Below are 16,227 nucleotides of genomic sequence, written 5' to 3'. Positions count from 1 at the left end.
CTAGGGGAAAGAAAAATGTGAGTATGTTTGTTTAAGAGGGCGGTGTTTTTCCCCTAAAAAAGAACGCCACCCACTTTTTTTGCGAGGTAAGAACACCACCCTCTTAATATAATGTATTTTTCAAAGGATTTTCGAAAACTTTTGAACATGGTTCCACAAAGTTTTCATTCTATTTTTTAACATAGTACAGACGCAGGCGGTCATACATACACACACACACACTCACTCACTCCTATGAACACACGCATGCACACCCTACCCCTACGTATACCTTTGAGAGACTGAGTCGATACATCATCTTGAGATTGATGAAGTCGCCACACAGATGCCTTCATAGTCGATGGAAATGTCTCCTCCTACTGAACGCACATCGTCGAAAAGAAATCCAAGAAAATACGAGCAGCAAAGTCAAGTCTAAGACTTAAACTCTGTTGAGCTGGGATACAACTATATTCCTAAGGGCATCTTCAACGCCGACCCGGAAACCTCTCGCAACTGTTCGGACCGCGTTGTCCGGACCGTGGAAACCATCCAGCACGTCCGGACGTGATTTCTCCCGCAAAACAGAGACAAACATGGGGGAGGTTTGCGGGAGTCCGGGCACGCGAAACATCGCTCTCCGCCCCCTGGCCCACCCAAAAGGAAGGCCGAGCCCGCGCTTTTGAAGCATCACGCACCGTTTTCGCGCCAAAATCCACCACTCTCTTCTTTCACTCCCCGTCGCTCTCTGCCCAATTCCCGCTCTTTTCTCCCACCCTCTCCTTCCCTCTGCCGTCGACGCATGGAACCGTCGAAGAACCTGTCGGAGATGGAGCCGGCGGCGGTGCCGGAGAATCCGAGCATCACGCTCGCCCGGAGGATCAGCTCGGAGACGCGGAAAAATCGCCGCGTCAAAGTGAAGGTCGCAAAGGAGGAGAAGTTGAAGAGCGTCTGGCCGCGGGTGGGATTGGTGGTGGCGATGGGCGTGGCGGACGAGGCGGTCGGCGACGGAGAAGAAGATCAAGCTCGAAGAGAGGAGGACCATGATCGAAAAGAGGAAGGTGACGCTCGAGGAGAAGAAGGTCACACTCGAGGAGAAGAGGGCGAAGATCGCCACCAATGCGGAGGACACAAAGATGTTGACGTGGAATATCGACTCTTTGGACGCCGACGCTAGTATTATCGTGCAATCCGTCCGCTACCAAATGTTGGAGCGACAGAAAGATGAGTTGGCGACGACGGAAGATGAGGAAGCGGCAGAGGCGGAGGCTGCCTACGCCACGGCAACGACACCTCCTTGATCGGGGAACAAATTGCTGTGATGGCCGGTCCGGCAGGACAGAAATGCACGGATTGGCGGACTGATGTTCTTTCGGATTCAGGCATGTAAAAACTAAGCATATTTGCCTCCTTTTGGTTGTGATCTGGGATGCGATCCAGCGCGGGTGTGATCCGACGCATTGTGTGGATCAGTGTAGATTTGGATTTGAATTTGCCGGCGGACATACACAGACTACAGTTGGATGGCGGTCTCCAACATCCGTGTCTGCGGACGGATGCGGGAGGAAATTTACGGATTGCCGTTGAAGATGCTCTGACCATCCAACCACAAATTTTCATTGTACTAGTAATTTGGTCTCGCGAACCAACCTGTGGTTGGATGGTTAGAGGGACTTTGGTATCCCCAACCCACCAAAGTTCAAGTCCTAGTGCTCGCATTATTTCTTAATTTATTTCAGGATTTTCGGGGATGCGCTTTCAGTGGGAGTAGACGTTCCCGGACGTTAAATCTCAAGATGATATGTTGACTTCTTAAATTTACGAGACGTCTACGGTGACTTCGTAAATCTCAAGATGATATGTTGGCTCCTTCTTTCGAAGGTGCTCATAGGGATAGGGTGTGCGTGTGAGCGTTCATAGGCGTGAGTGTATGCGCGTATGTATGAGCGCTTGCATCTGTACTGTGTTAAAAAATAGAGTAATAATTTGGTCTCTACTGTGTCAGATATTCTCTCGCGCTAAAAAAAACCCGGACGTTAATCGCAGGTGAAGCGAGTACCGACACTGTTGAACCCGTGGCGCTCACCAAGCACCAACGCACCGGGAACGAACCGTCGCGTCGCGTTCCCGTCGCATCCACCCGGCGGAAAACGACAGATCGCGATGGAATCCTCCCCGTCCCACGCCCTCTGCCCGTTGTCTGATTGGCCCCCCACCACACCAGCGAGCCGCACGAACCCGCGCGCGCCACGGGCGCGCGCGGTCCCACCCGCAGTCGCCGTCGCCGTGGGCCCCTCGGTGTTGCGGGAATCGAATCTCTCCTCCCCCTCCCTCCCCCTTTCCCCCGGTCCCGTGAGCGACGCATCGCTCCCAGTCTCTCCACCCCCTCCTCTCTCTCTCCGTCTGCCCTCCGCATCTCCGCGCCGCCGCCGCTACGCCTCTCCCCGGGGAGCCTCGCCGGCGGCCAGGTAGGGGATCCTGCCTCGCCGCCTTTCCCTCTCGCCGCCTCCCGCGCCCCTCCCCGCTCGAGAATTCCGCGAGGTGCTTTGGTTTTGAGGTGGACCGTGAGTTTTTGTTTCATCGCTCCACGAGTGAGCGGGATTCGCTCGCTACCTAGCCTGCAGATCCGTGAGCTCCCGAGCTTAGCATGGCCTGCTAGTTTTCCGCCGATGCTGTGGGTCTCAGGTTGAATTGGGTTAGGAAGAGCTGGAGCTCTGTTCTGGGTGAAATGGCCCTTCTCATCTCGGAATTAAGCATTTCTGCCTGCCTTCTATCCCCAGCCGTCGTAGGCTTGGAGTTGCAATTAAACACACGGACCAGCTGGATCTGTCCTGCTTAATTGGAACAGCCAGCGTGCTTTATTCATGCCCGCCCGTCGTTTCCGTGTGAAATTTCGTACTAGTAGTGATTTCCCAGTCTTCGTTTCCTGAAGTGTGGTTTGGTGTGATTGCGATTAAGGTGGAAGATGGAGGCGGGCGGCAAAGATGGCAACCCTTTGAAGAATTACCGTATTGGGAAGACCCTGGGGATTGGTTCCTTCGGGAAGGTCAAGATTGCTGAGCATATAAAAACTGGCCACAAGGTGGCCGTCAAGATCCTTAACCGCCGGAAAATCAAAAACATGGAGATGGAAGAGAAAGGTTGGTAATTTGGCTTGATCTATTGAGCTCATTCAGTGAGTAGAGTTTCCTATTATGTACATATACCAACATATAACACATACTAATTAGTTTCTTTGTGGGATGTTCGTTTATTGGGTAATGTGCTAAACTAGTATTCTGCTGTTGTAGTAATTACCGCTCATAAATGGAAAGTTGACATGCTACTATTCTTCTATTAATAAGACTAGCCACAATGGGCAGTAACATAGAGTAGTAACATGCTCATGTTACTACTCTATGTTACCACCTCTATAGTGGGGAGTAACATATGTGTGGTAACATGCAATACTTCATTTATTATGCTATAGACTCATCTTGCCTTGACATGTGTGATGTTACTCATATTAGTAGTAACTAGCTATGTTACTACATGCCTCTCTTTCTTCATTTATTGCTTGCCACATCATCTATTTTATCTAGATATGTGTGATGTTACTACCTATGTTACTCCCACCGTGGGTAGTCTAACATATACTCTCTGTGATTCAGCCGTTGTAGTAATTACCATTCTCATAAATGGAGTGCTCCTGTTTTTCTATCTTTGCATGATGTAGGAAATTGTGATTGACATGAGCAAGCACATCAGCCATGTGAATGCAGCACCACTCTTGATTACTAATGTTGTATAGGAACTGTTTAAGAAAGTATTCACTGCTCAAGTGCCAAGCACAACAAATGCTCTGGTCTTACATTTTGAGACAGAGGGAGTATCTTATATAGTTGTTTGGTCTAAAATGAAGCACTCCAGTTATTTTTAATTTTTTTTGCATTGTTCTCTTGCAGTGAAAAGAGAGATCAAGATATTAAGATTATTCATGCACCCGCATATCATCCGCCTTTATGAAGTGATAGAGGCACCAGCTGATATTTATGTGGTCATGGAGTATGTTAAGTCTGGTGAATTATTTGACTACATTGTTGAGAAAGGTAGGCTACAGGAGGAAGAGGCCCGCCGTTTCTTTCAACAGGTAATCTCTCCTTTATTGTCTTCAACCCTTTATTCTGAAGATTCTACTCAGCGTCCTAGTTTCTAAACTCTAAAGTTTGGATTAAGCTTTTTTTTTCTGTTCTTGTTTGCCACTTATTTTGATGATGTATCAGCAATGGCATGTGAAATATAGTTTGCTCGGAAATTGCAGAGTTCAGACACAGTAATGATGTTTATCATTCCACTCAGACCCTTAATGTGACGGGTTACTTTGTTTTCTGTCTTTGTACAGATCATATCTGGTGTTCAATATTGCCACAGGAACATGGTGGTGCACCGCGATCTAAAGCCGGAGAACCTTCTTTTGGACAATAATTGTGATGTTAAGATTGCGGATTTTGGCTTAAGTAATGTTATGCGTGACGGCCACTTTCTTAAGACAAGTTGTGGTAGCCCAAATTATGCAGCTCCGGAGGTAATTATCCTTGAACTAATTTCAGACAGAAAGGATATGGCATCATTGTAGCTTTGTTCCCAGACTCTTTGGTTTCACTGTATAATATACTTTCTGTTATCTAGGTTATATCTGGAAAACTGTACGCTGGGCCTGAAGTTGATGTATGGAGCTGCGGTGTTATTCTTTATGCACTTCTATGTGGTACTCTTCCATTTGATGATGAGAACATACCCAACCTTTTTAAGAAAATAAAGGTTAGCAAATATATGTGTTGTCTGCATTTGAATGGTGCATCTGTACCTGCTTCTAGTGATATAAATAATGTATTCCATTTTTCATTTCAGGGTGGAATATATACCCTTCCGAGCCATTTATCAGGCCCAGCAAGGGATTTGATTCCAAGGATGCTAGTTGTTGATCCTATGAAAAGGATAACCATTCGTGAAATACGCGAGCATCCATGGTTTGAAGCTCAACTCCCACGATATTTAGCCGTGCCTCCACCAGATACTGCGCAACAAGTTAAAAAGGTATAATAGCCCTCTGCACCGCTTCCTTTATGAAAATCAGTTGAACTACGATATAATGGTGTTTCTCTGTGTGTTAGTTATGCCAAATATTCCGCCCATAAAGATATTTTTATATTGTTGATATCTCCTAATAAGGCATATAAACTTGGTGGTTAAGTTTATATGTGGTTAAAAATGTGCCCATCATTTCTCTTCATGATTTATAATGATATATTTTAAAGTTTTTTTCTGGGGTCTGTACATTACCCTTCTGCCTTGTGCCATTTCGTGAAGCTATGCATGGGAGTGCTCACTGGTTTCTTAAATTTTTATGTGTATTGGAGTCAATCTTGCAGTTTTCTGTGTGACTGTCCAGATGGGAGCTGACAGAGTATTTCTTCATTTAAGTCCTTGAATAATGTGTTGGTTTCTCTCATGATTTTGTAGATTGATGAAGAATCTCTTGTTAAAGTTATCAGTCTGGGATTTGACAAAAACCTGCTGGTTGAATCAATTCATAATAGATTGCAAAATGAGGTAACTTTTTTTTTACGTTCTGTTGTCTGCATATGCCTGTTATGTGCAGATTAACGAGCATGACTAATTTATCTGCGCACTGCAGGCAACAGTTGCATATTATTTATTTTTGGATAATAAGAGTCGCACAACAACTGGCTATCTTGGAGCTGGGTATCAAGAAGCTATGGTGAGTTACTGTGTTCACTTGTTTGCCTCCCCCGATTCTGTTTTAATCTTCTGACCGCTGCATGTGCTGTTAGATTATTGATTTATAATAACTTTGGCATCAAGGAATCTTCATTCTCACCCATTACTCCAAGTGAAACACAAAGTCCAGCTCATGGAAATCGGCAACAACCATACATGGAATCTCCAGTTGGCTTGAGACCACATTTTCCAGCTGATAGGAAATGGGCTCTTGGGCTTCAGGTAACCTATGTTTAGCTTTGTTCTGGTGCTTTTCTTAAGCTCTTATATATTTCAATTAACATCTTTGGATTCATTTTGACAGTCTCGAGCACATCCAAGAGAAGTTATGACTGAAGTGCTGAAGGCTCTGCAAGAACTGAATGTATACTGGAAAAAAATTGGACACTATAACATGAAATGTAGATGGAGTCCTCCTGGCTTTCCCGGTCAGGAGAATATGAGTCATACCAATTATAACTTCAGTGCAGAGCCTATTGAAACCGATGACCTGGGTGACAAGTTAAATTTAATTAAGTTCGAACTTCAGGTAAATTGCAAACCATCTGTATGCATCCAATGAGAAGTCCTGATGCAAATACAGCAGTGTGATGCATGAGTACTTATGCGTGTCTTTCACCTGATGGTTAAACAGTGTAGCAGACCTTGACCTTTTAGTCACTCGATAAGTATGGCACTCCAAATTGTTCACTAGCAGTCCCTTGCATTTCCATGCACGCTCGTCTATACATGATATTTTTACGAGGAAGTTTATACACAAGCTGATAACTCTTCACATATCCCTGCATGTCTTTTACTTTGAAATCCGCGTAATAGGTTGAGGAACCTCTTAAAATTGGAATCTTATTTCCATTGTATACACACACCCCTGTTGCCATACACCTAATGCTTGCATGCCTCGACTTGATGTCTATTGCAGTCACTATCATGTGAAAACTGAAATTCAACTCCCATTATTCGCGTCACCTTTTTTACTTCAGTTGTGCACTTGATGGTGATCCCGATGTGCCTCCACTCGGCAACAACTTTACATAATTCATAAACCTATACGATTGGAATAATATTTGCTCCTCATTTACGCACTTGAAACCATATGTTCTCATTATCTGTGTTGCATTCTTCTTAGTTGTCTCTGTATTTTTGATATTGCAGCTTTACAAAACAAGAGATGAGAAATACCTTCTGGATTTGCAAAGGGCGAGCGGGCCGCACCTCCTCTTTCTTGATCTATGTGCTGCCTTTCTAGCTCAGCTGAGAGTCCTTTGATACCAGATGTGCCCGAGGAATGTATGTTGTATCACTCTAAAGAGATGTAAATAGCAAGCTTTCTCCAGCGGATCAAAGTTGCGGAGTATGTAGACATGCGGAGCTGTTGTGTGCTTATTTCGGCGCCTATATGCTGAATTTAGACCTGGAAGGGGCGGGGACGGGCAAGTGAAGCAAGCAAGAAACCAGTGCCATCAGGTTATTTCCAGCTGCCGCCAAAGGCACTAGGATATAGAAGTATTATTGATTAATCCTATTTTGGCCCCTTGGGACATACTACTCTGCTGCTGTTTTACTTGCATGTTATTTTTACTGTCTGGGTCTCCAGACCAGACCACGTACACGAATAATTTCTTCAAATTGCAACGGTTAATGAAAGCTGAGCTGCTGACGGGCCACAGACAATCGTGTATCAATTTTGTTGTTTATATATACTAATTCGAGGTGTCTGATCTCTTCTGATGCGTCCATTGATTGATTGCAAAGCAGCATGGCACGTCCGTTGAGAATCTTCCATAATAATCGTTCGGTTTAGCGTGGTCAATCAGTACAGCTGTGCCATTGGCTGAGAACGATGCGGCAACTACCATGGAAGGAGGCATGGACTGTCGCTGCCTAGCGATAGCTGGCCGTACATTTCCGGCAGCACATCTTTCCTCATTAAATACTTACCATAAGCAAAATTGTCTTGTCATGTGTTAAGTTACTACTAGTAATTTGTGATAAAATAAGTCTATAAGCTAATAAATGAAGTCATCTATGACACTAGTATTATGTTACTTTGCGCTATGGAAATAGTAATTTAGACTAGTGTCGTATGAATAACACTAGTATAAGTTACTCTCCACTATGACCAACCTCAGCAATTTAAAAACATTCAATTTGTTCCTGCAAATGGAAGCATGCTCAGCTTTGGACACCACCTAGGAGGGCACTTCTTCTACGCAACCGCGACGGCACTATGTTAGTAGCAGGAGAAAACGCCCCATGCAGATACTATCCATTCGCCTGTTCTTGCTTCAAATCCACGCACCGGTCATCATCAAGCAAGCTATTAAAGGCTTGTTAATTTGAACGGTGTGCATTCGTTTCTTTCCTTCATGGGAAGAAAGAGGATCCTTTGGCTAGAGTTTCTTGTGCCTTTCGCCGGTGCTGTCGCCGGTCTACCTCGTCTCATGGTTTTAGGGTCATGGAGGCGTGGTGAATGGACCGGAGGGCTCCGTTTTTTCATGTTCTTTTGAGTTTTGTTATGGTTTGTGTCCAGCTTAGAGAGATAAGACGGTGCGGTTCTCTGAAGATAAGGTTCTCCCCGCCTTACCCCTGTCTCGGTGGTGTTTCTAATATCGTCGGAGGGTGTGCGGAGGTTTGTCTCCAGCGAATCTCGCGGGATTCGGTCGGCCTTTGTCTTCGGTGGATCCATGGTGGATCTTGTTATCGTTCGTTTGTGTTCGTGGGTCTACAAGTTGGATCCTTCCGATCTACGCTTCTCTTCATTGATGACAGTTGTTGTTCTCGTGCGCTGGGTCCTATGTGGCCTTGTACGACGATTTTCTGACTGTCTACTACAATAAGATTTGCTCGGCTCTGATGAGAAGGGACGAAGACAACGGTGCGCCTTCGGCTTGCTCTAGTGCTATTAGTCGTTGGTAGGTGGTCTATAAACCTAGATGTATTTTTTACTTCTGGTGTTCTTTACACTACCTTGATAGTTGATGAATAAATCGGAACTTATTCTAAAAAAATAATTGAACTGTCTTTTTTTCCTTTTTGTAAATATCCCCGGCATTGCGTTGCGCCGTTACTGTTGTTTTCAGGAAATGTTACAAATCCGCCCCTAGATTTTGAACACTAAAAATCAAGTGACCAGACTTGTGATGCGAAAATAGATGAAATGTCCATGCTTGTGTACAAGGATATGTATGTTTTAAAGTGAAAAATTGCCCCCGCAAAAAAAAAGTGAAAAATTGCCATGTAGTAAAAGAAATTACCAGAGAAATTGCCATGCGGGTGACGTAAGATTTATATCTGGGTCCTTTGCGTTGGCTGAGAATGTCAATTTGCGAAGGTGCTGTGCTGATTCGGAAAAGAAACCTCGACGCAAGAAAATGGATGATCTAAAAAACATTCGATCGAAACGAGTGAAGATAGAAGGCAAGTGATCCTGATAACAAATGGAAGCTAATAAATTCGGCCGCGATCAGCCCCGTTTCGATAAAATCAAGTACGTATACATGAGTAACACGACAGTACAACGCACGAACACCGAACACTCGGTAAATCCCACATCCAGCGAGTAGAATACAACGACCCCTCCCAACCAGGGGAAGGCGTCGAAAGCAGAGCAGCGGCGCCGGCGCTATCTCCTGGCGTGCGCGGCGCCGGCGGGCTGGTCGCAGGAGAAGACCTGCTTCGGGAGCCGCCACGCCTCCGCTGCGCCGAAGCACATGTCGTCGAGCGCGTCGCTGCGGCACCACCGGCACCTGCCCCCGCCGCCGCTCGCCACACACTTGCCGCGCGTCGCCAGATCCCGGCACCCCGCCTCCGCCTCCGCCCTCGCTGACCGAGCAGCAGCCTTGCTCTTGATTCTGCCCGCCGCGGCGGCTGCCGTCGCGGCCCCCGAGCACGCCAGGAGAAGAGCGAGAAGCAGCAGCAGCAGCGCCGCAGATCTGGCCATGAGGTGAGAAACAGAGACGGTCTGGGTCTCTGGGACGATTGGGTATCACCGTATCAGTCAGAGGGGAGTCTGAATATTTGGACTCCAGATCGCGATACGGACGGTGGGCCTCTCCTTTCTCTTTGACGGGAAAATGAAGTTGGCGCCTTTTCTCTTCCAGCCTTCAGACGTTGGGCCGGCATGCCCAACGATTGGCTGGCTACAACTTGATTTAGCTGTGAATTCTCCTTTCAAGAAAATAAAAGGAAAATAAAACTGTGAATTCTCCAAAAAATAAACAAGTTACTACCTCCGTTCCATAATATAAGAGCGTTTTTAACACTACACTAATGTAAAAACTGCTCTTATATTATGGGATGAAGGGAGTACTTTTTTGTTTCTGGTGACTTGGATGATCCATCGAGCAAATCATCCGTACAAACTCTCTTCAAAATAAGGAAAATATATTGAGGTCCAACTCAGAAAAAAAAACATTGAGGTCTCTGAGGATGATCGTCTTCTTAGTTTCGAACGGACCAACGACCTGTTGCTGCTGCTTCCTGTCCAATTGTTCGAGTCGGCCAGTTGTTGTTGATCACGGATGGAAGTCACCAAAGCCACTAACGAACCATCATCCTAGAGAAAAAACCGTTGAAGCCGTCGTCAGAATACCAACAGATCCACCATCCGAACCTCTAGATCTCATAGGCATCACGTTGACATCGAAGGATGCACCGAATTGACGGAGAGGAGGCCGAAGGACCCACAGAGGGAAGCCGCCGCCACACCGACGAATCCTAACGTCACCCAGAGAGATCGGTCGCAATCTACGCCAACGAGCCATCGAAGTCACCCCAGCCTACGTCATCGAGATGGGAGGCTCGATGAAACTTTATTCATTAGATTGGCACGAACACGTAGCCCTACTAAAAGCTCCAAAGTAAGGGATACTAGAATTCCATCCAATAGATCGGAGCCTCCCGTCCTCCCACGCAGCCCTACTAAAAGCTCCAAAGTAGGGGAGACTAGAATTCCATCTAATAGATCGGAGCCTCCTGCCCTCCCATGTAGCCCTACTAAAAGCCCCAAAGCAGTGGGAAACTAGAACTACATCCTGCACTCCCACACCGGCGAAGACAGTGGAGGAGGAGGTCGATGACCTACTAGTGGAGTAGTGGCTGCACGGCGAGCCCAAAAATTCGTCTCTCTACGATTTGAGGAGGAGGAAAGTTCTCATAACGAGCCTTATGTTTCTGGATATAGTTCATCTTTGTTCTAATATAAAAAAACATCTTTCTAATATACTATTAACCTTCTTATCTAAAAAAGGTTCATCATCATTCTTTTTTTGAAGGAAAGCCTGCTGGCACTTTTATTTATAACGTGGCAATGTTACATCAAGAAGTACAAGAGATAATAAGAAATCAGGAGTAACATCCACCCAAACATAGCTAGTCCTAGAATCAAAACAAGTCCTAGCCAGAAAGTGTGCCAGCCTGTCTGCTTCCTTGGGACAGTGATTGAAAGAGATTGATGTAATACCATGAGCCAAGTGAAAGCAAATCAGCAAGTAACGCTGAGTTAGGTCCTCGAAATATCCATCTTTCCATTGCATGCATCCATCAGTTCCAAACAATCGGATTCCACTTTAACTTTTGAACATCCCATATCGGAGATCATTTGGAGCCTAGTGTTACAACGGCATGTGCATTGTATGCACGATCAAACGTTTCAGAAACTCCCGCAACCGCTTTCCCACGGCAGTTAAGTAAGATCGCCGCTACTGCACCCGTACCATCCTTGAAGAAACACGCACCAGTATTCAACTTGTATGACCCCGGCTGTGGTTTTTGCCATGTCTTTTCCGAGACCAAAACATTCTGCTTCGGAGCATGGTTAACTGTGATCGCTTGAATAGGAAAAGCTGAACTAGCGGTCTGCTTAATCGACTCACCTTTCACGGCTTCCTGACGTTCCCATCAAATATACCACGCAGCTACCGCAACCGTTTCCTGTAAACCCAACTGTCCAAGTACCAGTGATTTTCTTTGCGGGAGTCGCAAGGTCTCCTCCATTACCACAGATCCCGACCGATCACTTTTTAGGGTTGTATCCACTGCTTCATTCAGACCCAATGACTCTCAGACTTTGCGAGCTCTTGCGCAAGTGAATACTAAATGCCTGATATCTTCAGGCCCCTCTGGACACAAAGGGCACTCGGGACTGACCTTAAGGGTGTGTTTGGTAGCATGTATGGACCTAGCCTAGTTGTTCTTCTCTCATCCATGCTAAGTGTAGACATGTTGAGTCCATGCAGTTACCCTTGTTTGGCAGTGATGTATGCGCTGAGACATACTGAGCTGAGACTTTGTTTGGTAGCCTGCATGTGTTTAGACATGCTGATATTTTTTTTTGAAAAAAATGAAATTCTAAACATTTTTTTAAAAATTGAACATATTTGAAATTCTAAATTTTATGAAAATTTTGAATATATTATAAAAATTAAAACAAAATTTGAAATCCTGTACATTTTTTGAAATTTTATTTTTTTGAAAATTTGATTTTTTTATATTCTGAATATTTTTAAAAAATTTAAATAAATTTAAAATTATGAACATTTTTTGAAAATTTAAACATATCTAGACGTGGTCTGGTGGGTGGGGACGAGGGTCAGGGCCAGCATGACTGCCTCCATGTACCCTGGACATGGCTGAGGGCCCTTTTATGCATCAGATGGGCATAGCTCAGGTGAGCCATGCACCCTACGAAACAAGTAAAAGTGGGTCGGATTGGGAACTTTTGCCCTCATGCACCCTACCAAACACACCCTAATATGTCGATTATTCAATATACACTTTCCTGGAATCACTCCATGTGTGCTCGCCAAACAAATTTTTTGACTTTACTCGGAACAAATATATATTCTACTTCTGCATCTTCTTTTACAGGGAAAAAAACCCAAAAGAGCAAGGGGCGAACTCTTCAGCGACTCGAGTCACGTCATAAAGTAAACCAACTGTGGGTCAATGGCCTTAGGAATGCCCCTAGCCGGAGTGTCATCCAGGCCAGCGTCGAGCAGGGACTCAGCCAGCTTCCGTGCAAACGCCATGTAGCTCTGGTAATCGTGCTTTGCTTTGACTTCTCCAGCATGCGACTCAAGAGCAACAGCACCAGTTGTGGTAGTATTCGCGACCGGCCCGTTGTCTGAACGGACGCAGCCGCAGCTGCGGTTGTACAGCCAGTCCCCGGATTTCCAGTCGAAGGTGTAGAGCGGCAGAAACCGGTGGCCGAAACTGGCGACGAATTCTATGGCCTCCAGCACGAACTCCGCCTCGCGCGCCGACGTGTAGTACGCCAGGCTGACACGCGTCCACCCTGGCCGCACACCGTGATAGCCCTGCATGGATCGATCGGTCAGAATCCATCATACACAAATAGTGAGTGCAGAGGATGATGAAGTTGGAAACTGTTTAGTTTCGGTTACCATCTCGACGGCGGATTTGATGGCTTTGGCTCGCGCCGGGGTGATGCCGAGCAGCCGGTGGCCGTACGGCCCTGCGCAGGCGCAGCCCCCGCGAGCCTGCACGCCGAACAGGTCGTTCAGTAGCTTCGTCACGAACCGGCAGTGCAACTGCGGCCTCGCCGCCCCCACCTCCTTGTTCTCGTCGGCGACCGGAGGATACACGACGAAAGAGAGCACCGGGAGCCGGTCTGCGGTGCTGCCGGGGTCGCCGCCGAGCAGCAGGCGCAGGTTGGGGTTGGCAGCCGTCCGGATCCGGCGGAGGGCGAGGGCGAGCATGCGCTGCTCCCCCTCCTCGATGCATTCCGCCCCGACCCACTCCTTCACCTTGAACGCCAGCGCCGCTCGGACCTTCTGTATGATGGCCGGCGTTCCCGCGTCCTCGCGCTCCTCCGTGTCCTCGCAGTACACCGTGTCTCCGTGGTCGAAGCCGCTGACGTAGAGCACGGTGCCCCCGCCGCTGGTGGACGGCGCGGTGCGGCGGAGGCGGTAGAGCCGCGACGCCATCGCGAGGACGCCCGGGCTGCCGGGCCCGCCAAGGAACTTGTGCGAGCTCAGGAAGACGGCGTCGTAGCCGTCCGGCTCCCCGGACCTCATGTCGATGTCGACGCAGGGCGCGCTGCATGCAAAGTCGAAGCAGGCGAAGGCGCCGTGCCGATGCAGCAGGCGCGCCACGGCCCGCGTGTCGGTGCGCAGCCCGGTGACGTTGCTGCACGCCGAGAAAGAGCCCAGCATGGGCCGCCCCGCGCGCCCGGGCGCCGCCAGCGCCGCCTCCAGGGCCGCCATGTCGACGAGGCCGTCGTCCTGCCGCAGCCTGATCTCCACCACCTCCGCGAGGCTCTCCCGCCACGAGAGCAGGTTGGAGTGGTGCTCGTACGGCCCGACGAACACCACCCACCGGTCGGACGGCGGCAGGACCTCCAGCACCCTGGAGCGCAGCGTGGGAGGGACGGCCATGCCGGTCACCTCCTGGAGGCGCTTGATGGCGGCGGTGCAGCCCGTGCCGCAGAAGAGCAGCACGTCCTGTGGGCCGCCTCCCAGGCTGCGCTTCACGTACCGCGCCGCCTCCCCGGCCAGCCTGCTCGTGTGCATGCCCACGTAGCTGTCCACCGTGTGCGTGTTGCCTACACCGTCATGGACACAGACTTACACATCACTGATAATTCCAAAATTTTCATTAGTTCGGGCAAAGCGTAACTTGTACTAGTACTACAATCAGTTAAAAAAACAAGTTACTATAAAAAAGAGTAAGCGGAAAAACAGTTAATGGCGCGCACCGTAATACGGGAGAACGTTCCGCTGCACGAACTCCTCGACGAAGAGCAGGCAGCGGCCGGACGCCGTGTGGTCGGCGTACGTGATGCGGCGAGTCCCGAACGGCGACGAGAACTCTGCTTCGGCGCCGATGATCTGTGACCTGAGCCACTCCAACTTCACCGCGGGGTCGTCGCCCGTCTCATTCTTGCTTCCGTCGCCGTCACCGAGCACAAGATCATCGAACAGGAGGCCATCAGCATTGCCTGTAGGGGATGTGGTACTGGTGGCACTACAGACAGTGCTAGCAGCAGCACCAACAGAAATGGGCACGGGCAGCGCGACAAGAAGAGGCATGATAGACGATGTCGAACAAAATGAAGGTCGAAGATGATCCGTGAATGGATTCTGACCATACAGTTACGCTGTATATATAGAGCCAGACTACTGAGGCTGGTTCCATTTGACAGGAGATGATCCGTGTACGCTGTATACAGCAAATGATCTGTGTGCCCCTTCCTGTAGAATTGTTAGTGGACATTTGCTGTGTTGGACTCGACTCGGGCATCTGTATTCTGTAAGCAAGGTGCCCAGCCGTGTTAGATGGGAACATGAAGCATGGGTTGAGTGCCCTCCGATCACAAGAAATCAAATACCAGGGCAGGCACCGACGGTGTTTGTCGCGGCTGCGAAGGAAACACTGATGAAGGTAATACCCAGTCCGTGGGCTGGATCGCCTCTGATTCTCATTTCGGCTCAGTGGGAGGCGTCGGCCGGACGCCGCGACGCGGGTTGCATCACTCAACCAATCAAAACAAACCAAGTCGTCCCGCCCATGCATAGCTGGCCTGAAAAGATTGTGTTTTCCTGTTTTATTAGGACATCACAAGGCAGACTTTCAACCCACCCGCAACCGTATTTAAAAAAAAACCCACCCGCAACCGTTTGGACCACATGGTCCGGACATGTTTTGTCATCCAAGGCGGTTTGTATGGGTCCACTCGCCGTTCTGGACGTATTTTTTCGCAAATTGAAGACAAACTAGGGGGTTTAGTGGGCGCCTGGACCGCTGCCACGTCCCCTTCGACTGCCCTGGTCCACCATTAACCCAGTCCGTCGCATGCACTTCATCCGGCCCGAAACAGTCAGCACCGCTCCAGAGCGTCAGTGCCGCATTAATGCCCGTCAGAACGGACGCAACCTCTCACTGTTGTCGGCATTGAAGCGGCGCCCTGGCCGACATTGCCGCTCGCGTCGCTTCCCGGTGTAGACCACTGCTCAGCGTTCAAACGACACCCCATCGGTCCGTCGGCCTACATTAATGATATGCGGTTGTCGAGGAAGCTACTCACGCACCCCTCGTCCGTCCGTCAGCCGCCCACCATTAATCACACCATCGCGGCCCTTGTCATCCGCTCGCTATATAAACTCCAGTCCCGGCCATAGCCACAACCATCCTCATCCGGTCCCTTCTCCTCTCTGCACCACGTCCGCCATGGCCTCCTCGCACTCCAGAGCCCTATAAGGCACCCTCTTGTCGGAGCATAAGAAGGAGATGGCCGCCATTGCTGTCGGCTGGCATACGGAGGCCAACGACGCCCCAATGGAGGACGAGCCGACGCCACCCTCCTCACCGGTGCATGCCTGCATCACCATTGATGAGGCCCGTACCCCTTACACGGACATGGTGCGGGAGGAGCGGGAGGCCAAGTTCCGACATGCGCAGGCCGACCAGGGCTGCAACCTCAGCCTCCTTGACGAGCACCGACGCGCG

At 48.6% G+C, this 16,227-nt stretch overlaps 3 protein-coding genes across 4 annotated transcripts; 1 reads left to right on the top strand and 2 right to left on the bottom strand.

Annotated features, from left to right (window-relative positions):
- Nucleotides 1–2,280: 2,280 nt before the first annotated feature.
- LOC123079114 (serine/threonine protein kinase OSK1) lies at nt 2,281–7,475 on the top strand. 2 transcript variants are annotated; one of them, XM_044501791.1, is made up of 11 exons: nt 2,281–2,447; nt 2,938–3,119; nt 3,924–4,108; nt 4,361–4,543; nt 4,648–4,779; nt 4,870–5,055; nt 5,482–5,571; nt 5,657–5,740; nt 5,845–5,982; nt 6,065–6,289; nt 6,913–7,475. In XM_044501791.1, the coding sequence occupies exons 2-11, from the start codon at nt 2,945–2,947 to the stop codon at nt 7,024–7,026; spliced, it is 1,512 nt and encodes a 503-aa protein (XP_044357726.1). In that variant the 5' UTR covers nt 2,281–2,447; nt 2,938–2,944; the 3' UTR covers nt 7,027–7,475. The 2 variants fall into 2 exon arrangements, 1 of the variants encoding a protein (XP_044357726.1); XR_006437858.1 differs by having other exon boundaries at nt 2,303–2,447; nt 5,814–5,982.
- A 1,730-nt stretch (nt 7,476–9,205) lies between these two features.
- LOC123074731 (uncharacterized) lies at nt 9,206–9,798 on the bottom strand. The gene has a single exon (XM_044497494.1). It carries the CDS (start codon nt 9,698–9,700, stop codon nt 9,383–9,385), a length of 318 nt encoding a protein of 105 aa, XP_044353429.1. The 5' UTR covers nt 9,701–9,798; the 3' UTR covers nt 9,206–9,382.
- Nucleotides 9,799–12,522: 2,724 nt separating this feature from the next.
- On the bottom strand, nt 12,523–14,843 carry LOC123074730 (uncharacterized). Its single transcript, XM_044497493.1, has 3 exons — nt 14,477–14,843; nt 13,164–14,323; nt 12,523–13,076 (listed from the first exon to the last, which is right to left on the bottom strand). Exons 1-3 carry the CDS (start codon nt 14,808–14,810, stop codon nt 12,675–12,677), a joined length of 1,896 nt encoding a protein of 631 aa, XP_044353428.1. The 5' UTR covers nt 14,811–14,843; the 3' UTR covers nt 12,523–12,674.
- Nucleotides 14,844–16,227: the final 1,384 nt, after the last annotated feature.

This window comes from Triticum aestivum, chromosome 3D (assembly GCF_018294505.1).
Source record: "Triticum aestivum cultivar Chinese Spring chromosome 3D, IWGSC CS RefSeq v2.1, whole genome shotgun sequence".
NCBI lineage: Eukaryota > Viridiplantae > Streptophyta > Magnoliopsida > Poales > Poaceae > Triticum > Triticum aestivum.
This window is presented reverse-complemented; position numbering and strand designations above follow the sequence as displayed.

Coding starts and splice junctions, on each gene's coding strand:
- LOC123079114 (XM_044501791.1), top strand. CDS start 2,945: ATGGAGGCGGGCGGCAAAGATGGCAACCCTTTGAAGAATTACCGTATT. Junction 5,056..5,481: donor CTGCGCAACAAGTTAAAAAG/GTATAATAGCCC, acceptor ATGATTTTGTAG/ATTGATGAAGAATCTCTTGT. Junction 6,290..6,912: donor TAATTAAGTTCGAACTTCAG/GTAAATTGCAAA, acceptor TTGATATTGCAG/CTTTACAAAACAAGAGATGA.
- LOC123074731 (XM_044497494.1), bottom strand. CDS start 9,700: ATGGCCAGATCTGCGGCGCTGCTGCTGCTGCTTCTCGCTCTTCTCCTG.
- LOC123074730 (XM_044497493.1), bottom strand. CDS start 14,810: ATGCCTCTTCTTGTCGCGCTGCCCGTGCCCATTTCTGTTGGTGCTGCT. Junction 14,324..14,476: donor GAACGTTCTCCCGTATTACG/GTGCGCGCCATT, acceptor ATGACGGTGTAG/GCAACACGCACACGGTGGAC. Junction 13,077..13,163: donor TCAAATCCGCCGTCGAGATG/GTAACCGAAACT, acceptor CGATCCATGCAG/GGCTATCACGGTGTGCGGCC.